Below are 27,400 nucleotides of genomic sequence, written 5' to 3' on the forward strand. Positions count from 1 at the left end.
GAAGAAAAGTACAATCTGTGCAAGCTTCTCTGTTGCTCAGGTATTATGTACTTGGAGAACTTTAATCTAAACTAAACAAAAACATGTATTAGAATGTAGGGGCGGTGTGTGTGTGTGTGTGAGAACACTCAATAGCATTTTGGTGGAAGGGAGGAAGTTGATATCTCAGAAAGTGCAGCATATAGGTATAGGGGAAAATCACAGGGAGGAAACCTGAAGACCACAGCTCCCTAGGCCACTGGAGAATGGCAGTGTGTTGATGCCTTATGCTAGCCCAGTCAGCAGACACATCATCATACAGACAAGCATTGTATGAAGTTCCCATGCACAGTGTCAGTGTATTCTATTCTTGTCCTACCTCATCCTGGTGTCCTAATCTAGGGTTAGGACATACACCCACCTTTATAATTACTTTCTATATTCATCTCACCTTTAATGTACTCTTGCATTGGGGTACATGATTCTGTAATTATTGCTGTTTGCATTTACACTATTAGGACACTGTATGTCCTAATCTAGGGTTAGGACATACACCCACCTTTATAATTCCTTTCTATATTCATCTCACCTTTAATGTACTCTTGCATTGGGGTACATGATTCTGTAATTATTGCTGTTTGCATTTACACTATGACTAGCGATTCCAACATCTGGAACATTGGTGGTTCACTTTATTGACTTTTCAACCCTAGGCCGGAGACAACCAAGAATTGGAAATCACTGACTGAGTCAGAGCGGTCCAGAGTATCTTTGGAATCTATTGCAGAGCATGTTGGTATGTATTTGGAAAATAAATGCTGCAGATGGAGGCATCCTTTCATAAATCTTGAAGAATTCTATTACTTTACCGTGTTTTGAAAAATATCCATTCTTTCATAACCTCTCACTGTTTGCTTCAAGGTGAGAAGGGATTTAGAGAGAGAGTGGTTAAGTCAAAATTGAATGTATAGTACACACTTTTTCTTTATAGTTTGTATTTTTTTTCACATTTACATTTGTTTTGATTCTAACATTAATCTTCTGAAGATCAAATTTCACTATTCCTCCCCTTAGCTGTAAAGCATCTTAGGTCTCTTCTTTTAAGAGACTTTAATAATAAACAGCCAAAACATAGTGGAAAGAAAATGGTAAATTTTAGAAAAATATTTTAACTAAGAAGAAATGACAGCATCTTGGCTTTTTCTTCTTGCTGTATCACTTCAACTTAGGAGACAGCAAAAGCAAACAATATGCTGAACCACAGATATTTGGTTCTATCCTTGCTGAGACTCATGTGAAACATCAAAAGTATGACAACTGTTTTTCTTTTTGCCTTTTGTGTTCCCCAGTATCATATAATTTGAGAACACTGCCCTTGAAGAAGCCAAAAACAATGAAAGATTTCCTTTTAATGTTCAGATATTTTTCAGTGGTTTACTATTAATCTTTATCTCTCCACATACATTTATAACCTTGTTTACCTTTGTGACCTCCAGACAAATACCTGAGCTTTTACCTCCTATAACAAAGTCCCATTCCACAATAATAACTTTTCACAGGACAGCGGCAGAGGTAGGAGGTTAGAAAGAAAACTATGGAGACATAATGCATACGGAATACGGAGGATGCTGTTATTATTTACAGGACAGTCCAGGAGCCTGTGAAACTTTCCTAGCTCCCTGCTAATATCCTTTAGTCTCAAATCTTTTGACTGAACAGCTGTTTAACTTTGGCTGCAGTTTCCCAACAAAATAACAGGCATTCCTGATCACACCTTGCTCTGATAGGATTAAAAGGTAGCAAAAGATTATTCTGGATGATTTAGCATTGTGATGATTAATCTTTTTCATTTAAGATGCTGTATCATCAAGTTCTGAGAGGTCTGTGTCTGTACACATCAAGAGACTCATTGACTCAGAGGTTCATATAGAAGAACCTTCCCGAACCCTATCCCCGGTCTTCAAGTCCCCAAGGAGATCTAGAGCTGAATCTGGTGATTCCTTGGACAGTGTGCCCTCATTAGCTCTTCTCAAAGATCTAAGAGATAGTGGCAGAGTATCCCATGTGTTACTGAGCAAGTCAGAAGATGTATCCAGTGATGATATTGTGTCCAATCACAAATCTGATATACAAGAGGAGATGGAGTACATAAAATCAGAAGAATCCGAGGTTGAAGATGTTAATAATAAACATTCAGAGAGTTCTGGTGCCTTGTTGATGCTAGATATACACCAGGAAATCTTACCAGAAGTCCTTCCAAAGAGAGATCTCCACTCTGACACTGAACAGTCTCAGAAGGAAGTATTTAGCATGACTACTGAAAATATTCAGAGTAGAGCAGAGATCTCAAAACAGAGAGAGGCAGTCAAAGATGATGCAGGGAGTGATCAAAGTGACAGATCAGAAAAGTCCTCTCTCAGCTTGAACAAGTGGGCACTGGAAAAAGACTTCTCTGTTCCAGAACAAGTTTTTACTCAAAAAGAGCCATCATACTCTGAAGATTTTGTGGAGTCCCCCCCCAGAAAAGAGACATCAGTTGAAGAAACTCCTTCTGCTAAATGTTACAAAGACGATTTTGAGAAGCCTACACTGTCACACAGAAAAGATTCTCAGTCACTTAGAGAGAAATCACAGCATTCAAAACCTCCTAGAAGCAGATCCACCAGCCTTGGCAGTGAAGATGAAATCAGTGAATATCTCAGTGACAAGTCTCTCTCTGTCTCTGGCAGTGTGCATTCAGAGAAATTGCTAGAACTCAAGTCACCAACAGAGCTCATAAAAAATAAAGAACGCAGTGATGTGGAGAAAGAACAAGCCCCCATCGAATCACCACTTTGGGCCTCAATTTCTATCACAGAAGAAGCAAACACACTGGTAAATTTCAATATTGGTGACAGGATACTTGTGAGTAACATCCAGCCTGGAACATTGCGATTCAAAGGTCTGACCAGTTTTGCCAAAGGGTTTTGGGCTGGTGTGGAGCTGGATAAACCTGAAGGAAACAACAATGGGACTTATGATGGTATTAAATATTTTGATTGTAAGGAAAAGCATGGTATTTTTGCTCCTCCTGAAAAGATCTCTCACATTTCAAAAAGTTTTGATACCTATATAGACATGAATGAAGATGAAGACTCATTCTTTGATGACAGATTGGGTCAGCACTACAAATCCGAGCAGAAAGACAAAGAAAGTTCCAAATCTGTCAAAGTTGAAGAAAGCAAGGGAATAGATGCAACTGAGAAATCATCCCAAGATAAAGCTCCACCAGGCATGACTGCTTTAGAAGGCTCTATTGGGCAAAAAGTCGATGATTACTCCAGTTCTGAAGTAAACCACATAAAGGAGGTTTTCACAGCTGTTAGACCGCTTACCAAAGAGCAGTCTGTGGTGGACTGCCTGAAAGATGCTGTAAAAGATGAGACTGTCCATGCACTGTCTGTTTCTACTATAGAAAATGTTACCACCGTTCTATTGAAGGGTACCTTAGATGGTATATTGTCTGAAAAGCTGGAGGGGCAGCAGTCCTCAAGGGAGGAATGTACTGAAAAGTCAGATAATTTCTCCTCTGAAGTTTTGGAAAAACCTGGAACTCCACTTCTGGACCTATTGACCAAGGAAAAGAATCAATTAGAGGCCCAACTTAGACTGCCTCTTAGAGAGGAAGAGAAGTCAAAAGACCAGCTAGAAAAGGTCTGCTTGTTGACAGACAGTCTACTTAAGGATTTTGTTAAGGACACTGTCAATCAGCTACAGCAAATCAAGAAGGTCAGGAATGAGAAGATTCATCTTAGCAATCAGGAGCTCTGTGATGTCCAAGAGGAATTATCATCCAGAACCCCAGCCCAGCATGTGGAGGAACAGGTAGCAAAGGGCCTGCAGAACTTTTTTTTAAGTCCTGAATTGGAAGATGAAAGAGAAGAAGTTTCCTCTCCGGATATGTGTCCCAGACCAGTGAGTATATAGCTTGCACTGATTTCAGAAGCTAATATATTAATTGTTTATTTGATAATTATTGAATCTGAAGATTTTGTTTTCTACCAATTTTGTTCCTCCCAAGTGTTTTCAGGTGGCCTCCAATATGTGTCTCACTTTATGGTACATTCTGAAACATTTTGGGGATTTACAAAGACGTATGAAACACCTACTCATATCACATGAAAAACTAAAAAATATTCTACTTAGAGAGCATTCTGCTTACATATATCATATTTCCTGCATTAGCCTACCCTGTTTTTCATAATCCTAATTGAATTTGCATGAATGCTGACTCTTGTATTTGTAGAGTAAGTTTGTTTCTGCTTACTCTCCATATGAAATAAGCATCCTCTGACCTTACAATTAGTTGCTATAGAGATCCTTAAGATATCAAGCTGCTAAAGGTGCTGGGTTAACAGCTCTCTGATAGGTGAAGTTATATATCCACTGGACAGATATATCATGAACAGTGAAAGTTCAAGCTTCCCCAGAACCACCTCTAAGGGTAAGAAGATAAGATATGGCCTCTTTGCTGAGGCTCCTAACAAAGTTGACAACTGTGGTTATATTCTTGATATGTTACTATCACAAAAAGCACCAGCTCGCTTTCACATGGGCCACCAAACAGCCATCAGCTTGTAATGGCTTTTTGTTTACTGATTTAAGCTAGATCAGAGGTGGGCAAACTATGGCCTGTGGGCCACATCCAGCCCGCGGGACTGTCCTGCCCAGCCCCTGACCTCCCGGCCGTGGAGGCTAGCCCCCGGCCCCTCCTCTGCTGTCCCCCCTTCCCCGCAGCCTCAGCTCACTGCACCGCTGGCACAGTGCTCTGGGTGGCGGGGCTGTGAGCTCTTGCCGGGTAGCGCAGCTGCAGAGCCACGGCCTGACCTGGTGCTCTGTGCTGCATGGTGGCGTGGCTGGCTCCAGCCGGGCAGCACAGCTGTAGCACCGCCAGCCATCAGTGCTCCAGACAGCATGGTAAGGGCGTTGGATAGAAGGCAGGGGAGTTCGGGGTGGTGGTCAGGGGGCAGGGCTGTGGATAGGGGTCGGGGCGGTTAGAGGGCAGGAGTCTCGGGGGGAGGCGGTCAGTAAGAAGAGCGGGGGTTGGATGGGACAGCAGGGAGCAGTCAAGGGCAGGGGTTCCGGGGGTGGTCAGGGAGAAGGAGTGGTTGGATGGAGCAGGGGTCCTGGGGTGGGGGCAGTCAGGAATGAGAGGAGGGTTGGATGGGGCGGTGTGGGGCAGTCAGGGGTGGGGGGGTCCAGGGGCGGTCAGTGGACAGCGAGGGGTGGATGGGGCACGGGTTCCAAGGGGGCCATCAGAGGACAGGGAACGGGGGCTTGGATGGGGCAGGAGTCCTGGGGGGACCGTCAGGGGGCGAGAAGCAGGGGGCGTCAGACAGGGGGCGGGGGCTGCGCTACCCCTGGCTGTTTGGGGAGGCACAGCCTCCCCTAACTGGCCCTCCATACAATTTTGGAAACCCGATGGGGCCCTCAGGCCAAAAAGTTTGCCCGCCCCAAGCTAGATTTTTACTGGTCGTAAGTGAAGTGAAAAGTTACATATTCCATTTCCAAACTGTTGAGGCACCCAGCCCCTCCCAAACAAATTAGTTTCAGGGCAGAATGAGCAACAGGAACAGATGATCTATTTTTAAAAATGTTTCTCTGTTGTAAACTCCCTGGTAACTTTTCAAAAACATTGGGGAAGATATGATGAAAGTGCAGGTATAGGAGTAGAATCAAATGTTTCCAGTGGTTTGGGTTTTTTGAGATAATTATTCAAAAATGCTTTATATACACAGACAATCATATCAGAAGTACATTTCAAAATCTAATTATAAGAAGTGTTTGATGGGAAATAGAGTACATTACTGCTCTGAATAGTAATTCTGTTTCTTATTCCACAGGAAAGTCCAGTGTTTGGTGCCAGTGGACAGGAAGAGCTTGCAAAGAGGCTGGCAGAACTGGAGCTCAGCCGGGAATTCCTGAGTGTGTTAGGAGATGATCAAGACTGGTTTGATGAGGACTTTGGCTTGAGCTCCCAAAAGGTCCCACAGAAGCAAACTGAAGAAACAGCGGTGTTGCCCAAGATAGAGCCACAAAAAGTGCCACCTAAGCCATGTGAGGAGCCTTTGGCTGTTCCACATACTGCAGTGGAAGTAGAAGGCATGGTGCATGCAGCAGCTGAGGAGCTGTGGAAGTTGAAAGAGCTGGGTCATGATCTTCAGAATATCAGCCTTCCCACAGACCTTGGTAATACCACCAAAGAGCAGGACATGGAAACTATAAGCAAACAGGTCTATAAACAGGTACAACCCTGGGGAACATTGATCTCATCCCCTGGATACTTGCTCTCAGAAGCTGAAGTTTTAATTTTGACCTTTTTCTTTTTGTCAAGGCGGTATTTGACTTGACGAGAGAGATTTTTCGGGAAATCTTTGCTGAGGATCCTAGTCTGAATCAACCTATTTGGATGAAACCATGTAGAATTACCTCCACTTACTTCCGGCGAGTAAAAGATCCAAATGACCTTGACGAGATCAAGGTAGGAAAGATGCTATTAAATTGTGACTGTCCTCATATCATATAATGTTTATATAGCATTTTTTCATTTGTAGCCCACAAAATGCTGAATGTAGGTAGGCAAACATTACCTGGATTTTAACAGATGTAGCATTTGAGCACAGAGAGGTTTCAAGAGTGGTTCTTCGCTGAAAAGCAAGTGTGTAAAGGTGGTAATTTTTTTTGTTCAACAGATTTACCACCCTCTCTTTCTGGGTTGTATTTGTTGACTTTAGTGACTTTAAAAAATTTCCTTTACTGCAGATCTAACACCTCAGTCCTGCAATCTGATCTGTGTGAGCAGATCCATACACCTATGCAGACTTCAGTGGGACTCGATGTAAGGGTCTGTTGTCATGGATCTGGTTGCGGGATTGGGGCTAAAAGACTGAGCTGGATTTTATACTTTACTGTGCATCATAGTTGTATGCTAAACTTCAATCAGATACACCTGTGCCAACCCCAGTGAAGGCAATGGAGTTGCACAGATAGACTAAGGGTATGATTTGAAGATGAAATGGGTGCACTGCTGTAACTAAGGGCCTAGTTTGGTCTGCAGACTTTTTATTACTGGTGATAATGCTCAAGAAAGAAAAAACTCAGCTTGTAGCTGAACCCAGATTGAATTTACAGGGCTGTATGTTAGAAAATTATGGGAATTGGTCCTGCTTTGAGCAGGGGGTTGGACTAGATGACCTTCTGGGGTCCCTTCCAACCCTGATATTCTATGATTCTAAAAAAACACGTGTCAAACTAGCACTTTTCATATGGAAATCATTAGGACACAAACAAGGAATATCCCCTGCTTCCAGTGCTGTTATTCCAAAGTTATTTTTCAGAGTAGAACGGCATTTAAAGTAACTTGCCCAAGATAACACATTGAATCTTTGGCAGAGTCATGGACAGAACCTAGGTCTACCAAGCCATAGCTGTCCCTGAACTGTTAATAGCAGGGAAGAATAAAGTTAAAAGGATAAAGGACTGTCAGTCTCTAACCCTATTTTCCTACAGTGTCCTTTCATAAACTGAATTAGTTTTAGTCTCCAGTTTACTGTATCATTTAAGTGAAAGTTGTGCTCTACAATCAGTCAAAGCTCTAAGGGCTAAAAAAAATTCAGCCCTTTTTTAAATATAGTATACTCTCTGCATAATAAGAAAAGGAGTACTTGTGGCACCTTAGAGACTAACCAATTTATATGAGCATAAGTTTTCGTGAGCTAAAGCTCACTTCATCGGATGCATCCGATGAAGTGAGCTGTAGCTCACGAAAGCTTATGCTCAAATAAATTGGTTAGTCTCTAAGGTGCCACAAGTACTCCTTTTCTTTTTGCGAATACAGACTAACACGGCTGTTACTCTGAAACCTGTCATCTCTGCATAATGTTGTCTCTAAGATAGGGTTATTGCTCAGTGCTTCCACTGTAAATCTCTTGCACTGCAATGTACATCTCACAGTGAAACAGAAGTTCACCCTGTATTTTAAGATCAGATTTTGAAGGGCAGGTGCTCGGTACAGGATTCGCTTCTTCCCTCAAATACAATATTAACTCTTTTTTTCTTTTCTTCCTCTAGAGTTTCATTGCAACTGAAGTGCTGAAATTGTTCAGCTTGAGGAAGGAACCCAGTCACAAAACAGATTGGCAGAAGATGATGAAGTTTGGACGCAAGAAACGGGACAGAGTGGATCATATACTGGTCAGTGGATAAAAGCATTCAGTAGTTTGATTGTATTCTATCCCCTGAATACAAAGGGTGTGTTAGTTATATCTCAAAAGAAGGCATGAATCTTTTGACAAAAGGTTGTTAATCCTAGGTGCACAATTTAGAACTAATATTTAAGTTCCATATGGTCCACGTACATTTTTGTCTTTTTGGGGTATTTGCAATGAACAAAATAACTTTTAAACAGATCATTGTGTGTGGGTAGTGAGGGTAAGCAAAGGAGAAAGTTGAGAAGCATCAAATATTAAAACCATTAATTTAAACAGTGAATTTGTTACAATGTAAAATGCATAACTGAAAGGAGAACCTTTTTTCTTTGGACCAAAAATGGTATTCGTACCTGTCACAAATTCTCGGAGAAGGACTGGCTTTCTGCCTTGATGAACCAAATTATTTATTTTTTAGTAATGTTGTTTCCACTGTGACAAGTGATACTGAAATCCAAATAGATTAAGCTCCTTCCCATGACAGAATTCTGATATAGCATTTCTTGGCTTTTTCAAGAGTTCTGCAGTTAAGACCAGTATAGAGTTTGAAATAGGATTGTAATTTCAAAGTGACTAGATCTTCTTCATTGTACTGTGGTAGCAGCTATGCCACATGGTACACTCAACATGTTCTCTAAGCCAGCATTGAGCAGCATTGCTGCTCCTATAATACCTATGCATGTAAACTCTGATGAACAATATATGCTGCCAACACTGGTTCAGGGATGGAGGATAACTCATGGGGGCAAGCCTTTTAAAGCTGATCCTTGGGTGGTTTTACTGAATGGTTGGGGTCTCTCTCGTCTGTGACGAGTCTACTTGGCAACATAAGAGTTGCCAACGCATTGCATTTATCTTAACTATATCCTAAATTGATATATAAAATTACCAGTTAATTCAAATAATGGATATCTTCAGTCTTTTGTTCTCCCACCTGTGGAATATTTCCCAGCAAAGCATTAGGAAGACTTTTCCGCCAGGGACAAAGTTGCACCTTAGCTAGGTAAAGGATTTAAAGTTAGGGTCAAGTATCCTGGGATATCTGGGCCTTATTAGTACATGTGTTGTAACTAATATCATTTGTAATAAGCTAAAGTACAGCCACATTAGGTATGGAACATGCAGCTGTTGTGTGCCTGCACCAGCTCACTGTACCAGCTTTCAGTTGTTATGAATTAGTCTCAGTTGGAAACATTCAAAAAAGTGAATCAGGTTGAATGAGGTTGAAATTCAGGCACTAATGTACAATAGTCTGAGACCTTCCAGATTTCATACAAGAATTCAAGTGTCAAAGGTTAAAACACTTCAATCAATATATTTTAATAAATAAGGTCCGACAAGCCTGTGTTTCATCCCACCTCACTCTCACAGAGAAACAGAGGTAAAACAACCACCATTTTAGCTGAAGGCTGGGAAAAATATGGAAAAACAAACTCTATACTATACTGTTTGCTTTAGGAATTGGCATTGCTCAGTGACATTGTTGCTAAGTTTATCATTGCAACGTAAGCAACCAAGAGAGAAACTTCTAGCTTAGAAAAAGTAGCCAAACCCTGGAAAACTTCTATAAACATATTTGTTAAAACCTCTTTAAACTGTTAAGCAGCTGTTTAGCTTTCTTTGTTTCCTAATCAGCCTCCAGCTTCTGCCACTTTTGTTTATGTGGTCATGAATCGTGAGAATACAAATACTGGATCATGGCAGCATCACTAACTGAATCAGGGGCATTGCTAAATAACAGTGTTCAAAAAGAAATAGAACATGATGATTTAAATGGCGTTTCGAAAACCCCATTTCATGTTTTCCTGAGCATGGCAATAGTCTATTAAAGGAACAAATCAAATTTGGTTCAAAATTTAGATTTTGTAGACGTTTGTTTTCATCTGTGTTCTTAAGTATAGGTGTATTTAACAAATGTATCTCTGCAACTCAAATACTGTCTGTCCTGCTCTGGAGTGACTCACAGCTGAGTGCCAGCCTCAGTGCAGATACCCCAAACTGGTAGCGTGTTTGCCCGTAACAAGTGTGAACTCCCGGACCGCTACCAGTCTTACCGTAGAGTCACAGACAGTCCCCTTGGATCTCCAGGGCATCTTGCCACCCAGACAAACTGGACTTTGTGATAAAAGGTAACTCAAACCAAAAATCACGTCACACAAGGTTGCTCCCAGTCCCAAGAGACCTCCAGATCAGTTGGTATTCTACATTTTACACCAAAGGCTACACTTGCAGCCAATTCTATTTTAAATGACCTAAAGGTTTATTAGCTAAGAAAAGGAAATGAGAGTTATTAGCAGGTAAAATATATGCACAAGTGAGTCACTCTTTGTAATTCCAAATGGTGACAGTCATGTAATAAACTGCCAGTTTCCCAAAAGTCTTTTCAGGGTACCCAGATTGTCTCTGGGATCTCCACTTTGCATCTGGTACACATCCCAAAAGTCCAGAGATGAATGATCTTTCCTTTAATCCATTCTTAAAGCTTCTTCTCACAGAAATCAAGCTGACAGGGTCACTATTCACACGGCCTTTTCCTTTGATGACAGAGGGTGAGGAATGCATTTTGAATCTTTGACCTCCGATCATCATGATGACCACTTGCTTTGAAATTAGCACTTTTCTGTTAAAGTTCTTCATTTGCATTTCAAAAGGCTTCTTTCTTGTCTGATGGGTTATTTAGTTACAGTGGTATTTACAATATAAATGTTAGCTATTGCATTATAACAGGATATGAATAAGTGAAAACAATGCAAGTAACAACCCATTAGTTTTTCATTAAGTTTAAATGCCAGATACACTCTTATACATTAACAATTACTTTGATCTATACTAATACAAAAGTGAATTGACCTGTGGCTTCAGCATCAGCTGGCACCTGCTCTGCCAGTGTCACATAGGAGAATATAGAAGTTAAACTGTAGTTAGTCTGTTTATAATGGCTGATTTAATAATGTGAGCAGAGATTCTAAAACTTTCATTGCCTGAAATAAGATATTAGTAGAGTCTCTTGCAGGCTTCTTCCCTTCCCATTCATAATTGTGTAACATCCTGTGACAATTACAGCAATTGCTTACTTGGAAAAGTATTCTTAGTAAAGTGTGTACTTTTGGCTGTATTAAATATAATGTAGCAGCTGGAAACAAGGAGAGCCACCACCTTGTGACCATCCAGCACACTGGGAACCACAATTTGGAGACCACTGATGTAATGTGTTTGTAATATAGGCAAGGAAATTTGTTGTGCGTTCCTCTTCTCCCAGCCTACCAAAAAAGACAGTCAATTACATATAGTGTTGTGACTTTGCCTACCAGGAAGCAAAGAGGCAATAATTCTGTCAGGCAAGCCCTGCATGTAAGGCCCCATTTCAGAGATTTCTCTTTGCTTTTGTTTTTCCCTCTGTTCCTGTTTCCTCTTGCCCAGCTTTCTTTCCTCTTTTCCTCATTTCTAAGCCCAGAACTGAAGAAAAGGACAAGTACAGTTGTTGGGTTTAGTGCTGGGTGGTGTTGGTGGTCTATGATATACAGGAGATCAAACTAGAGATCTGGTGATCCCTTCTGGCCTTAAACTTCATGACTCTACACAGAGAGGGGGCACAAAATAGACCTCAAAAAGAGAGCAGAAAAAATGAGGAAGAAGGATGGTCGGCAGAGACAACCTCTACTGAGGATTCCCCTGCCTCCAGCTGAGAGACAGCCTTGTGGCAGAGTGTCAGTAACACACAAAGCTGCACAGCATTCCAAGAACTCTCCCATCAATCAGGTTTCCATTGAGATCGGAGCTGGTCAAAAATGGGGGGGAAAGGGGATTTTGCAAAAAATTTGGAAGTTTTCATTTTGCAGGGCTCAAAGCATCCTTCACCTAAGGAGGCATAAAGGAACCAAGCACTTTGAGGTCTGTGAAGGGGCTGGCCACAGTCTGGTCAGCCATGCTGGAAAAGAGACTTGCTGAGGAACACATCTTTTAACAAACTAGAGTCTCTTGTACGATCAGGTTTAGTTTTAGAAGCCTATTTTTACTTTTGTTTGCTTGTGATTCATTCTATCTTTGTTCCTTATACTTGGTATCACTTAAACCTGTGACTTCTTGTTTAACTTTTACTAGAAACCATTCGGTGCTTTGATTAAAATAGTGTTTCTTAACCCAGTTAATGTCATAAGGTGCTAGGTATTTTCTCTTTAAGGGGACAATGAAATGGATCACTTCTGTAAATGATCAAGGCGTGGGCTCAACACTGTAGGGCAGATGGCTTGGGAGAAATTTGGGACTGGGAGAGTGTTGGTGTCACCCTGAAAAAAGTAACTGGGTGGGGGAAGCCAGAGTGTGATCTGCATGCTTGAATGCTGGCTGTTGGTGTCAGGGCTGTTAGCCACATCAGCATTGCATTTAAGGCACCCCGAGTTTCAGGACAGGCAATGACACAACCCCTTACTGGTCTGGGTTGAACCCCAAGTTGTCATAGATGCCCAATTCCCAATTGGCTTTCACTGCAAGTTCGGTACCTAACTGCTCTTTGCACCTTTGAAAATTTCCTCTTCAAGAAAGTCCCTCCTCGTCTAAAGATCTTGATGCTTTTTCATTGTGTTTGGGCACAGATATTAGATTGGCTTGCCTCTGCAACAACAACCAGAGTAGCCAGCTTTTTCATTTGGGCCGTTAAATCTAAAGCCCTGCCCACAAGTATATTTATCATAGAATCATAGAATATCAGGATTGGAAGGGACCTCAGGAGGTCATCTAGTCCAACCCCCTGCTCAAAGCAGGACCAATCCCCAACTAAATCATCCCAGCCTGGGCTTTGTCAAGCCTGACCTTGAAAACCTCTAAGGAAGGAGAATCCACCACCTTCCTAGGTAACCCATTCCGGTGCTTCACCACCCTCCTAGTGAAAAAGTTTTTCCTAGCATCCAACCTAAACCTCCCCCACTGCAATTTGAGACCATTACTCCTTGTTCTGTCATCTGGTACCACTGAGAACAGTCTAGATCCATCGTCTTTGGAACCCCCTTTCAGGTAGTTGAAAGCAGCTATCAAATCCCCCCTCATTCTTTATGCAGACTTAATAATCCCGGTTCCCTCAGCCTCTCCCCATAAGTCATGTGCTGCAGCCCCCTAATAATTTTTGTTGCCCTCCACTGGACTCTTTCCAATTTTGCCACATCCTTCCAGTCCCCTGCACTGATAGCGGGACTAAGTATTATCTAGACCATTCCTGACAGGTGTTTGTCTAACCTGGACAGCCTCCCTAAGCAATTTATTTCAGTGCTTAACTAATCTGACAGTTAGGAAGTTTTTCCTAATGTCCAACCTAAACCTCCCTTGCTGCAATTTAAACCCATTACATCTTGTCCTCTCCTCAGAGGTTAAGAAGAACAGTTCTTCTCCCTCCTCCTTGTAACCCCTTTTATGTACTTGAAAACTGTTTTCATGTCCCCTCTCAGTCTTCTCTTCTCCAGACTAAACAAACCCAATTTTTTCAATCTTCCCTCGTAGTTCCTGTTTTCTAGACCTTTAATCATTTTTGTTGCCTTTTTCTGGACTTTCTCCAATTTGTTCGCGTCTTTCTTGAAATATGGCGCCCAGAATTGGACACAGGAGGCCTAATACTCCAGTTGAGGCCTAATCAGCACGGAGTAGAAGAATTACTTCTTGTGTCTTGCTTACAACATTCATCCCAGAATGATGTCTGCTTTTTTTTTTTTTTTTGCAACAGTGTTACATTGTTGACTCATATTTAGCTTGTGATCACTGTGATTCCCAGATCCCTTTCCGCAGTACTCCCTTCCCAAGCAGTCATTTTCCCATTTTGCATGTGTGCAACTGATTTTCCTTCCTAAATGGAGTACTTTGCATTTGTCCTTATTGAATTTCATCCTATTTACTTCAGACCATTTCTCCAGTTTGTCCAGATCACTTTGAATTTTAATCCTTGCAGCCCTTCCCAGCTTGGTATCATCCACAAACTTTATAAGTGTATAACCAGTTTTGCACCCACCTTATAGTAGCTCCATCTAGGCTGCATATCCCTAGTTTGTTTATGAGAAGGTCATGCGGGACAGTTTCAGAAGCTTTACTAAAGTCAAGATATACCATGTCTACCACTTCCCCCCCATCCACAAGGCTTGTTACCCTGTCAAAGAAAGCTATCAGGTTGGTTTGACACGATTTGTTCTTGACAAATCCCTGCTGACTATTACTTATCCCCTTATTATCTTCTAGATGTTTACAAATTGATTGCTTAATTATTTGCTCCATTATCTTTCCAGGTACTGAAGTTAAGCTGGCTGGTCTGTAATTCCCTGGGTTTTTTTTATTCCCCTTTTTATAGATTGGCACTCTATTTGCCCTTTTTCAGTCTTCTGGAATCTCTCCCGTCTTCCATGACTTTTCAAAGATAATCACTAATGGCTCAGATATCTCCTCAGTCAGCCCTTTGAGTATTCTAGGATGCATTTCATCAGGCCCTGGTGACTTGAAGACATTTAACTTGTCTAAGTAATTTTTAACTTGTTCTTTCCCTATTTTAGCCTCTGATCCTACCTCATTTTCACTGGCATTCACTATGTTAGATGTCCAATCACCACCAATCTTCTTGGTGAAAACTGAAACTAAGAAGTCATTAAGTACCTCTGCCATTTCCACATTTTCTGTTACTGTTTTTCCCCACTCATTGAGTTAAGGGCCTACCCTGTCCTTGGTCTTCGTCTTGCTTCTCATGTATTTGTTGAATGTTTTCTTGTTACCCTTTATGTCTCTAGCTAGTTTGAACTTGTTTTGTGCCTTGGCCTTTCTAGTTTTGTCCCTACATACTTGTGGTGTTTGTTTATATTCATCCTTTGTAATTTGACCTAGTTTCCACTTTTTGTAGGACTCTTTTTTGATTTTTAGATTATTGATTAAGCCAGGGTGGTCTCTTGCTATACTTCCTATCTTTCCTATGCAGTGGGATAGTTTGCTCTTGTGTCCTTAATAATGTCTCTTTGGAAAACTGCCACCTGTCTTCAATTGTTTTTCCCCTTAGACTTGTTTGCCATAGGATATTACCTACCAACTCCCTGAGTTTGCTAAAGTCTGCCTTCTTGAAATGAATTGTCTTTATTTTGCTGTTCTCCCTACCATTCCTTAGAATCATGAACTCTACCATTTTATGATCACTTTCACCCACACTGCCTTCCACTTTCAAATTCTCAACCAGTTCCTCTCTATTTGTCAGAATCAAATCTAGAACAGCCTCTTCCCTACTAGCTTCCTCCACCTTCGGAAATAAAAAATGGTCTCCAATACATTCTAAGAACTTGTTGGATAATCTGTGCCCTGCTGTGTTGTTTTCCCAACAGATGTCTGAGTAGTTGAAGTCCCCCATCACCATCAAGTCTTATGCTTTGGATGATTGTTAGTTGTTTAAAAAAAGCCTCATCCACCTCTTCTTCCTGGTTAGGTGGTCCGTAGTAGACCCTACCATGACATCACCCTTGTTTTTTACTCCTTTTATCCTTACCCAGAGACTTTCAACAAGTCTGTTTCCTATTTCCATCTCAACCTCAGTCCAAGTGTATATATTTTTAATATACAAGGCAACATCTTCCTTTTTTCCCTGCCTGTCCTTCCTGAGCAAGCTATACCTTTTTATACCAATATTCCAGGCATGCGTATTATCCCACCAAGTCTCTGTGATGCCAACTATGTCATAGTTGTGTTTATTTACTAGCCTTTTGAGTTTTTCCTGCTTATTCCCCATACTTATCACATTAGTATACAGGCATCTAAGATACTGATTTGATATCCCCACCCCCAGTTCTGTCTTATCTCTCCCTTATCCCTACTATAACAGCCCATGCTCCCCCAACCCCAAATTTCGACCCTTCTCCCAGGTCTCCATGTTTTTTACTTGCCTGTGGGCTTGCCTGCATGGGACTGGGGAAAAGAGCTATACCACTGCTTTCTTCCTCTATCCCTTTTCAGAGTTTTGAGGAAGGCAAAGCAGGACAAAGCGGAGGTAATGCTGTCAAGCCTCTTAAAGGCCCATGCCCCTATTTTTTTGAGCTGATGATCCTGTCATTAGGACATTACTTGACCTTTTGGACCTGTCGATCCAAGGCCCACAATCCTCCTCTTTCAGTGTGATTTGGAGAGCTTGTAAATAAAGCATAGCTGCTTCCTAGAAGAGGAAATCTGTTCTGAAATTGCAGTCTTTCTACCTAGCAACAGAGAGCCTACTTCTGTGAAATACGCATGAATTTGGAACCGTTTTTTGTTGTTGTTCAGTGGGGCAGTGAGAGGAATATCAATGCCAGCGCAAGACATCTTAATGTTCTCTTTGTAGGATTTCAAAAAGAGCTCAGTGTCTATAACTTGAGCGTCTACTCTGCTGTCCTTTCTCTTATTGGAGTTCTTTCAGGAGCAGGGACACTATTTCCCAGCTGGTTTTTATTCAGTTTTGTTGGAGACTCCTACATCATCCAGTGACTCCTCAGTGGGACCTGTCCTTCATTTTGTAGGTACTCATACGTTTGCATTTGAATCCCAATGTCGTGGCACAGTGCCCCACCCCCATGCCAGATTGGGTTACAGCAGGCCAGAGTGGCTGCACAAGGCAGTAGCCAACCAGGGAGGGCCTGTTAGAGAGCCAATCAGGGCCAGTATTACAGCCAGCCAGTCAGGGCTAGGCTAGGCCCTATATAAAGGCTGCCCAGGCAAGAGGCAGGGAGTTTCTCCCAGACCTTGAAGGGAGAAGATCTGTCTCCTGAGCGAAGGAGACCAGCACCCAGGACAGTGCAGTGCTGGGCAGGCTTGGGGGAGCTGAGGAGAGCTCTAGCCCAATACCTGCCGGGCTGCAGGCCCTGATAGAAGGGCCCACAAGGTGCAAGGGGGCTGAAGGGGAAGCGGCCCAGGGAGGAGAGGCGGACAAGGGGAGAGAAGGAGGGCAGGGAGGCTTTTGCCAGAGGGTTCCTGGGCCGGGACCCAGAGTAGAGGGCGAGCCTGGGTCCCCCCCCTTCCCCCTTGTACTATACCTGGCCATTAGGAGTGGCCATAGCGGACTGCACCCGACCCCTGATAGAAGGGGTTAGACTTTGGGAATGTGGTTGGCCACTGCGGCTGGGGTGAAGAGAAAAGAGTGCTGTTAACCCTCCTCTGTAAGGGGGCGAGTGTGGACTTGGGGGCACTGCCGGAGGGCTGTGTCCCGAAGAGGACGCCGCTGAGCAAGGAGCAACGCGGGTCGAGATGCCAATCTAGGGCGAGAGATGGGTGGGACACCACCAGCAGAGGGCTTTCCTCATGAACTGAGCTAATTCCCAGAGTGAACAGCAGGAGGCGCTGTGGTGGTGAGTCCCAACCCCATCACACCAGGAGAAAGTCTCCTTCCCCAGATGCTGCCCAAGCTACCCTTTTAAAGTGCTGCTTTCAGTTGTCATAATACCTTGTCAGATGGATGGGAGAATTCTAAGCTCCCTCATTTTCTCTCTCTCCTACACATGTGTGCACACCTCCTTCAGTATTTTCCAGGAAAGATGGTATTCGTTCTCCTGCCAGAATTCATCCTTGAAGGGGACATGAATTCTGCTTTAGTTAACCTGTCCTGTTCCCAGCTTTATCCAAGCCCTGCTTCTCTCCAAGATGGGAAATTTCAGTCCTGGTGTCAGAGGTGTGAGCTTCTACTGAATTCTTTCATGAGAGTTCAGAAAGCTTCATAGCACACACAATTGTTGAAAACTGCTGCAAGGGTGTAAAAGCTCACTTTAACCGCCAGATAGGTAATGACCAGTATTGTTTGCTTATTAGCCAGCCAAATGCTAGTGTACCAGTTTGGTCAAACATCACCTACTGTTCATAAAGCACTATCCCTTAGACTGCATACACCTGAGTGTTCCTTCAGTTGTAGAATTCTGCAATCAGCATGATAAGGTAGGCCCTTCTCAGAGCACCACGTGGTGCATGCAATGTATGTCTTTGACTGAATCCCTTGGAAGGAAAGGAGAAGAGTGATGTAGAACAAAAGAAGTTTAGTCTCTTTAATTCCTTTTCTTAGTCTTCTCCCCTGTCATCCTTCATCCCACCCTCCGTTCCTCTGAGGAGAACCCACCCTATATTCTTATACCTTTTCTGATTTCTGTGTTAATTGTCTGTGACATTCCCCTGTTATTATCTGGACTAGTGATCTGCTAGGTCACTCCAGTCCTCGATTCTGAGAGCCAGCCTTACCCTGCTCTGCTGTGAGAATCCGCACTCCTGGGCTGTTCACGCATAGCCTCTAATATGTATGCTGCTCCTTGGATTGTGCAACCAAATGACACTAGCCAATATCTCTGGTCCCAGACACAACCCTAGATACCTCCGTCTTGCGGTGTCCAGTTATGCCCGCTGGATGCTGCAAGCTTATATGAGTTTGTCAATTTAACAAAGAAATTGATATGTACTAGGCTTGCTATCCCAAGGGGAGTCTCTGACACGCTTCAAACCAAATGTACTGTTTCAGGTAGAATAAACAAACAAATTTATTGACTACAAAGATAGATTTTAAGTGATTGTAAGTCAAAGCACAAGAAGTCAGATTTGGTCAAAGGAAATAAAAGCAAAACGCATTCTAAGCTGATCTTAACACTTTCAGTGCCTTTATAAACTTAGATGCTTCTCACCACAGGCTGGCAGGTTGCCCTTCAGCCAGGCTCTCCCCTTTGATCAGCACTTAAGTCACTTGGTGGTGATGGTGTCTGTAGATGGAGGTGGAAGAGAGAGCCAGCATGGCAAACATCTCTCCCTTTTATCATGTTCTTTCGTCCCTATTGGCTCCTTCCCCCCTTCGCCCCCCCCACTTCAGAGTCAGGTGAGCATTACCTCATCATAGTCCCAAACTGACCAAGGGGAGGGGGGGTGACTCATTCGAGAGTCCAGCAGATCCTTTGTCGCTCCCTAGGCCAGTGTCTTTTGTTCCTGTGAGGCTGGGCTGGGTTTGTTTCATACATGCCCTGATGAGGTGTGAACTGCCCCTCTGCTCTTGGAGAGTTTTGCCTGGGCCTCTGCTCCTGGAGAGTGTTTGTCTAGGCTTTTTTTAAGCCATGAGGACACATTTTCAGCCTCATAACTATATACATGAAATTACAACCTATAACATTACTATAACAACAATGCTCAGTGCATGATGAGCCTTCCAAAGACACCCAACATGACAAACTTTGCATTGGATACCACACAAACATGTTATAAGGATGAAGATGAGGGTGCAAGGGTGTTTCCCCGAGGTACAGTGTGTCATGCTGGCCTCTCTTTCTGGGGGGAAGTGAAAGGACTGACCTCTGATATACAGGGCTTGGTTGACAGAGTCTTTGCTACTGTGTTTCCTTGTAGTCAAAGCCATAGCACTTTGTCCTTAACTGTTGGTTCCTGTTAGCCCTCTTTTTTCCCCCATACTATTATGACAAAAAGGAATTATTAGGGTGTGATTTTCTTTTGTCTTATATATGAATGAATGACCGTTTCTTTAACTACACTAGGGTGGATCTGTGGAAATGTGCAGAGCACTAATGAAAGTGCGGGACACCTAAAAATTGCCCTTTCACACTTGTTTGGTGAGATGCATTTTTTTTCCAAACTCTTCAATAAGTATGAAAGGAGCTATCAAACTGTGAAACCACGTGCATAACTGGTTGTAAACATAGCTAGAACCTTAGAAGTTCTGTTCCTCTGTAGTCTCCATTGCAGCCTGTTGGGCCTTCACATTACTTTTGGATTATTAAATTGCAAAGAATTCTTGTACAGTAGCTTGCCCCCTTTCACACTCTCAGCAGACGAAGTCCCCTTGTGTGGACAACTCAAAAGACTAAACAAAGAGGAAGAGGGTACTGGGTTTATTTCAGTTCTCCCTCTTTCACTTCTCCTTTATTACATAAATAGAATAAAATACCATATATGTTGATATCATAACTAATAAAACTATTGCAAACAATGTTTTTCAGCCTTGTTTTGATCATGTATTCCAAAGTAATGTCTGCCTGACCTCCTTACTAGTTGTCTATATGTATTTTGGGACAGCTTTTATCCACAATGAGGTTCCTTCTTTTCCTTTTCTGATTATATAACGTAAATATATTTTAATTAAGGTAAACAGATACTCTTGTGCCAAATATAAGGTTCATGGCTCAATGTGGTTAGCACTGAAACTAAGCAAATAGTAAAGGAGTACTTGTGGCACCTTAGAGACTAACCAATTTATTTGAGGATAAGCTTTCATGAGCTACAGCTCACTTCATTGGATGCATCCAGTGAAGTGAGTTGTAGCTCACGAAAGCTTATGCTCAAATTGGTTAGTCTCTAAGGTGCCACAAGTACTCCTTTTCTTTTTGTGAATACAGACTAACACGGCTGTTACTCTGAAACCTAAGCAAATAGTGGAAGAGTTTTCAAGAGATACTCCCTACCATTCAAAAGAATGTTTTATTTGATTTCATGTTCTTTCTGAGTAAGTCGAAGCACTCAAGGTTTACTAGTGTGAATACATATGGAAACAAAATTTTAGCATGAATGTTCAAAAGATGTAATTTCAAATTGTAATATTTGTAACATGCAGTTTGGACAGCCTTCGGACTATGCATTATTTGCTGATGAAATTCTGTCTATGTTCTTGTATGCAACCTGTCATGTGGGGTCTGAATACCTAATTTTGAATAACAATTAAGAATTGTGGGGTCTGCTCGTGGACAAGAAAGAAAAATCATCAAATTGTTAGAAATTATTTAGCTGAACGTAGCATAAAATTCAGTTAGTAGTAATGCTTTCACGAGCAGTGAAGCATAAAATATGCTGTACAAAGAAACCGTTTTGCAGTATCATAGTATTGCACAGTAGCATTGCCTGCCAGCATTTTTGCTTCTACTTACAGGAGGTCGGGAAGGAATTTTCCTCCAGGGCAGATTGGAAGGCCCTGGAGGTTTTTCGCCTTCCTCTGTAGCATGGGGCATGGGTCACTTGCTGGAGGATTCTCTGCTCCTTGAGGTCTTCAAACTACAATTTGAGGACTTCAGTAGCACAGATATAGGTGTGAGGTCTTTTTTAGGAGTGGTGGGTGAAGTTCTGTGGCCTGCATTGTGCAGGAGGTCAGACTAGATGATCATAATGGTCCCTTCTGACCTAAATATCTATGAATCTATGAATTAGTTGTGAAATGTAAATGTCTTTGATATTATGGGTTTCTGATGCTTATTAGCCATATTCTAATCACCTACCTTCTTCCTCCCCCCATTTTTCTTTGTACTTTCTTACTGATTTCAATCCTATTTTCCTCTTTTGTGCAGCACTGATCACATAATTGACTTTTTATAAATAATTTTAAGAATATTTCAGTTTGAATTCACACTATTCATCAGGAATGATGGTATATCAGTAGTGTTTTTCAAGCACAAAACTTATATAAAAATAGAATGAATTTCATTAAAATGAACAGTAAACCAAAGGGGAAAAATTTAAAAAGTAAAAATATTTTGATAAAATTAATTGATCTGATTAAGAGATCAGCTGTATAATATAACTGTTCATTTTACTGCTCTGAGAATTATTGTGGAACAACTTATATATAAAAACAATTCTGTCATTGCCAGTTATTTCTGTATTATACATTTTCCGTGCTTGTTTTTTTACTTGTCCTAGAAGGCCTGAAGAATAATATTCCAAGAAACAATAGTGTGTTAACACTTTTTTTTTCTCTCTAAAATCCAAGGTGCAGGAACTCCATGAGGAAGAAGTTCAGTGGGTGAATTATGATGAGGATGAGCTCTGTGTGAAGATGCAGTTGGCAGATGGGATATTCGAGGCCTTAATCAGAGACACTATTAATGTTCTGAACCAGATAAATGAAAAACAAGGGAGACTACTGCTTTTGTGACATCCGTGAAAATAAATCAAAAACTGCAAAACTTCTTGTCATGGGCTTTCTGACTCCTGACATATACTACATCTCCACCATAGCAATATTGCTGCTGGACTTTCATACATGTTTTTAAAGGCAGTTCAGATGTGATAAGGAAACACAGTACTACATCCCCCTGCCTTTAGAGACCTTACACTGGATTTGTTGTTGCAACCAAGCATGGTCCTTCACTTAATGCTGGCTTGTGATATAGTCACACCATCCTTTTGCTAATTCAGCACACACAGTATAAGTCAGCACCTTTCCATGGTATCAGACTGGGACTATGAACTTCAAATTGTACGCTGAAGGTGGTTGGATGCGGTTGGGTTGAGATACTGGTCACTTGGCCCAAAATTGCTGTCAGCAATCTAAACTGATCTTTAGAAAGGTGTATTGGATGATTTTGATAACTGCTTGTCAGTTTTTAGCCATAAATGGACATTACGGCAATTAATAGTGTTACATTATTAACCACTTTGTACCTGCAGTCCTAACAATATGCATCAATTTTTCCACTCTAGAGTCCATTTCATTCCCTTGAAATCCATTCCCATCTTTCTTCATTCAATGTGGTACCAGACATGATCGGTGGGCTAACAAAGGGGAAATTGGATGAGCTTGCTTTTTTGCATTCATCTAAAGAATTCTTACTTGTTTCCTGTCTAATTTGCTTCAGTCAAGAGTAAGAGCAAAGTAAAGGCCACCAAAAACTGGGCATAAGAGACTACACATTGGTCAGCTTTACTCCTACCAAGCAGCATTTCTTCAGCTCCTGAACTACCAGCAGCTCTTAGATAAATGGATACTCAGGATTCTCTCAGGCAGTAGACACGCAGGAGTGGAAAACGTTTCTTCACAAAACTTTGGCCTTCAATAGCTCGGCTTCCTCCCTTGCTACCACCCAACCCTAATAAATCAGAGGAGCAGTTATTTGAACGATTAGGGAAATGAGTGTATTCACCAAAGAGAGTGATGTCCAGTGCTTGACTGTGTACTTGTTCTATGGTTGTGGGATTTTTAACTTATTTTAAGATAATTTATTAAATTGAAGTTAAGGAAAGTGTCCAGTGCAGTGGTTGCACTGTCTTAGGCCTTGAAACAGCAGAACCTGTGAAAGGTACCTATACTGCATCTGTCCTAGAAACTTCTAGGGTCCATATTCTTTGCACAAAAATCCAGCTTCTTGAGACAGAGGGGTAGAAAGAAATAAACCTCAGTGGTCAAATGTGGGAAGGAAAGGGGAAAACTATGAAAAGAGCTTCACCTGGGCAAATGCCAGCGATTGTGGAGTGTTTAAAGGAGTAATCTGAAGACAAGATGTGAAAATATTTTCTGCTCCCTTGTTATCTGCCTTCCTTCTCACAAATGTTCTTTTTCCAGAGCGTTAGGCAGCCACCCTGTTGTATTTTTGGAGCTGTGCCCTTCGTCTTGAGTGCTTTCTTAATCTGTCCTCCCTCTTTGTGTTTCTTGGATGAACACAGAGAATGTGGGGTTGAGTATTAATGCCTTACTAATGGAAGTCCTGTTTACTAACATGGGATGAGACCCAAAGCGGATTCATGTTCTCCAGGCACGTTGGAGTATTGAAGTGCATGCAAAAGCATGTTAGGAGGTACCCAAAGATGCTGCAGCCCATGATATGCATGTGGAAAGATTTCTGCTCTTTTCCTTCCATCTGTTTTTGTTTCTTGGGTTTCCTGCTATGCATACATGTGCTATTGCTCCATTATGTTTTTCTCTCTTTCCATCTTTATATTTGGGAAACTGTCATTGAAATATTTGCATTTTGCACAATGACACACAACTGGTAATTTTTTAAATCAGGGACAGCACTGAGAAATGTTGGCTTTTCAACCCAATCAGATTCTCATGTGTGAGTTTATTAATGGTGAGCCATATCCATGAGAGCTTAATGAGCAAAGAACAAATAGGAGCAAATAGTGTCTTGGAACACCTCAGGGCACATGTATCAGTCTGTATGTGGTAGTGTTCTTTCTAGCTGTCCAGAAGTCAGATGATTTCATGAGTGGTATGCATCTTTTTCATGAGTGAGTCACTTGTGTATGTAAATTAGCATCCTGATGCTGAACCTCAACACTGTCTTAAGCATTTGACAAAAACCAGCTACAGCTGCTGTTTAACCAGCATGGTGTCATTAATCAGGTCACTGTCTGATTCCTTTTCCTGGGCCTATCTTCTTTTCAACAGAGAATATTGTTATTTTTATAGATAGTTATAGAAGAGGGCAGAGTACCAGCAGAAGGAGAGAAACCTGCAAAGTAGGTCTGTGGCATGGGTATCATAGAAATAAATTAGTTTCCATCCCTAGGATCCCATGGCCATTGCTGAGATAGTAAGATAGCCTGCATCTTTGAGGCTTCCTGCTGGAATATAGAGTTTGTGCATGTGTGGTACGTGCGCCAGCAGAGAGTGTATTGTACTGTCAGTCTATCAAGATGTGGAAGAAGACTGGAGATTACTTTTGCCCTTGTTGGCTTGAGTAAGCAAACATCTAGGTATCAGCTGCAGAAACAGTTGCTACCTTTCCAGCTCTTAGGGCAGAAAGAAACTGCGTAAAAGTAATGTTTTTGGAGAGATCACCATTTATTTTTGGTACCAATTTGTAATGGGAGCAGCCTAGACTAAACAACTATGGCTGTTAAATTACATTCTCAATGCTTGATAATTGTTGAGGTACACTGTGGGCTAGGACTGATGATCATTGAGATTTGGTGATGGTCCTTTCAGGTCAGGCTTTGTGATCAATTGTTGAAGTAGTATGGGGAAGTCTTGAACTGAATAAAGAGAGCTGAATTTCACACACACACACGCGCCCCTCTATCCCTTTTATCTCAAGCCCAAGTTCTGTCTGGGTCATGGTTGAATTATCTTGGTGCAACAGTGTTGGAAAATCCAAGGTTGAGGGAACATGGAAACTCCAGAATTTTTCTGAGCCCAAAAATAGGATGGGCCCTCTATGGCAGAGTCAGAAAGCACTGGATGGAGTCGATATGAAGACCTATGTCCCTTTTCAGTCTAGGAGAAGGACTATTAATGCAAGAACTGTCCAGCATTGTGTGAATATGGAGAGAGACCACCTCTCTGACTAGGATAATTCCCGAGCTACAGATCTGGGCTATTACTACTTTACCTTTCAGAAAAGGTTTTGTTGCTCATAAGGTTTTGTGGCCTGTTTGAAAAATGCATCTTGTTCACTTTCCTTTCTTGAAAAAGTGGCCTTAGCTTTTTGCAATACTTGAATAAATTGTGTATGTGCAAAAGATTTTCAGTAGCACAGCATTAGAGAGCATTTAAATAACTCTTCTGCAAAGAACTGAGTGTAGTTCAGACTTTCAGATCCCATTGCTACCTTAAGAATACTTGGGGAATAAATTACTATTCAGCAGAGTAACAGTTGAAACTTACAAGGTATTTAGTTCAAATTGTAGGAATTTTGAAGTGTTTACAAATCAGCTAAAATGGAGAAAAGCAAAATATCCAGAACATATTTGAAATATAAAAATTAAAAATGCAAAAATATATAGAGATGAAAAAGGAGTACTGTAATTAACCTGCATTTAATAGGTTTTTTCCTTGACTTTGCAGAGCCTTTTTATATACATTTGCAAAGCCACCTTGGGAGACCCTCTCTCCCTGTGTACTGTATTGTGCAGATATTAAAATAAATAAATCTGTTTACTTTGTTTGTGTAAATAACCTGTTAACCTGGTTTCCAGGCCAGTTTTCAGCCAATAATCGCATCCAGTGCAGCTTTGCACAGTAGAGTTAAGGATGTGGGGGTTTTTTGTAATTATGAACTGTAAAATAACCAGGGTTTTCCCTGTGTACACCAATGTAAATATCTTTGTTAACTGAAATGTACTTTGAGGATAAAATCTGTAAATAAACTGATTTATAAATTAATTGTCTTATTTCCTGCTTCTTTATAAAATGGAGTATAATTACACAAATAGCTGATAATTCTGAAGGTGCCCAGTGGATTTGTTCTTGGTAACATATTCCTCCTTATCCCTGATGCTGCACTTTGGTCCCAATAACAATCTGCTAAATCCTATTATAATTGCCTTAATTGTAATAATACCTTATAGCATGTCCTTGCATGTTTGTTAAAGCTGGCTGAGTGTTGTGGCAAAAAACAGAAAAGTCATTGCTTTGTTTTTCAAAAATACAAGTCACAATTTTTAATTTGAAAGGTTAAAAATGAGTCATGGTAAACTTTTCATAATGGACTTTAAAAATCTTCAATTTAAAATTATACTAAAAATGTGTTTCAAATAGGAAATATCAATAATATATTTAAGAAGTGGATAAAATTTTCCTAGAAATGATCCTAGGTCTTGTGTTATATATTCCTAAATGAGATGGTTTTATGGGTCTGCTCTTGTCTTCTCTGAACCCATCTTCCTATAGTAAAAAGGAGTGTTCTCCAGAAGGTGCTGTTTGTTGCTAGGAAGGGAGCACTGCATCCATTACACTTGGTTCATATTTGGAAGATTATCTTCATAATTGTCAGGGTTAGAAATGTAGTAATTTTAAAAATGAAAGCTAATGGAGCTCTGCAGAAGGCTATTGAGCAGCGATGACTTTTACTGTAAATTGCAGAAATCACAGGATTCATGACAGCCAGGCTTCTTCATGATTAAATGCAAAAACAACTAGCACTAATGCAATATTAAGGTTGCAAGATCAAGCACTTTGGTCTAGATGTTCCTACAACTAAGGTTGCTATCTAGCTATTTTAACTCCTCCACATTACACATCCTGTTTATTTGATGCTGTACATTGACAGAGTAATACGTTAGGGTTTCCGTTTAATAAGGAAAAGAGGCATAAAGAATACTACCTATATGCATCATGGGAGACTTATTGTTGCCAGAGCAACCTTATCGTTTTGGAATTTCTTGGGAATTTGAGTGATTTCACAACTTTAATATTGCATTAATAATAATAATAATACCTAGCTCTTATACAGTGCTTTTAGTAGATCTCAAAGCACTTTACAAAGGTCAGCCTCATTGTCCCCGTTTTACAGATGGGGAAACTGAGGCACAATGCATTTGTGCCATCTTCATGGGCACGAAGTGTATGCATGTCGCAAGTGGGATCCACACGGAGAACCTATCTGGAAGAACCACAGCTACTGTAAGATAAGTAACCTTTTGTTCTTTTTACAAATCAAGGCATACAGTATTCTGTGAGGACTCAATCCATGTTCGATTTCAAATTGGTTCTTTGTTCATGTGTGGTTGAAATTGTT

At 41.3% G+C, this 27,400-nt stretch overlaps 1 protein-coding gene across 11 annotated transcripts in view; it reads left to right on the top strand.

The window, feature by feature from the left end:
* CEP350 (centrosomal protein 350) overlaps positions 1-26,046 on the top strand; it is a 141,300-nt gene extending 115,254 nt beyond the window's left edge. For all 11 annotated transcript variants that reach the window (XM_073356563.1, XM_073356555.1, XM_073356564.1 and 8 more), the window contains 6 exons: positions 693-775; positions 1,835-3,933; positions 5,862-6,263; positions 6,353-6,499; positions 8,089-8,211; positions 21,931-26,046. In XM_073356563.1, the coding sequence (XP_073212664.1) occupies positions 693-775; positions 1,835-3,933; positions 5,862-6,263; positions 6,353-6,499; positions 8,089-8,211; positions 21,931-22,095 (3,019 nt within the window). In that variant the 3' untranslated portion in view covers positions 22,096-26,046. The remainder of the gene's footprint in view (positions 1-692; positions 776-1,834; positions 3,934-5,861; positions 6,264-6,352; positions 6,500-8,088; positions 8,212-21,930) is intronic.
* The last annotated feature ends 1,354 nt before the right edge of the window (positions 26,047-27,400 follow it).

The sequence above is a fragment of the Lepidochelys kempii genome, chromosome 8 (assembly GCF_965140265.1).
Source record: "Lepidochelys kempii isolate rLepKem1 chromosome 8, rLepKem1.hap2, whole genome shotgun sequence".
In the NCBI taxonomy this organism is placed as follows: domain Eukaryota; kingdom Metazoa; phylum Chordata; order Testudines; family Cheloniidae; genus Lepidochelys; species Lepidochelys kempii.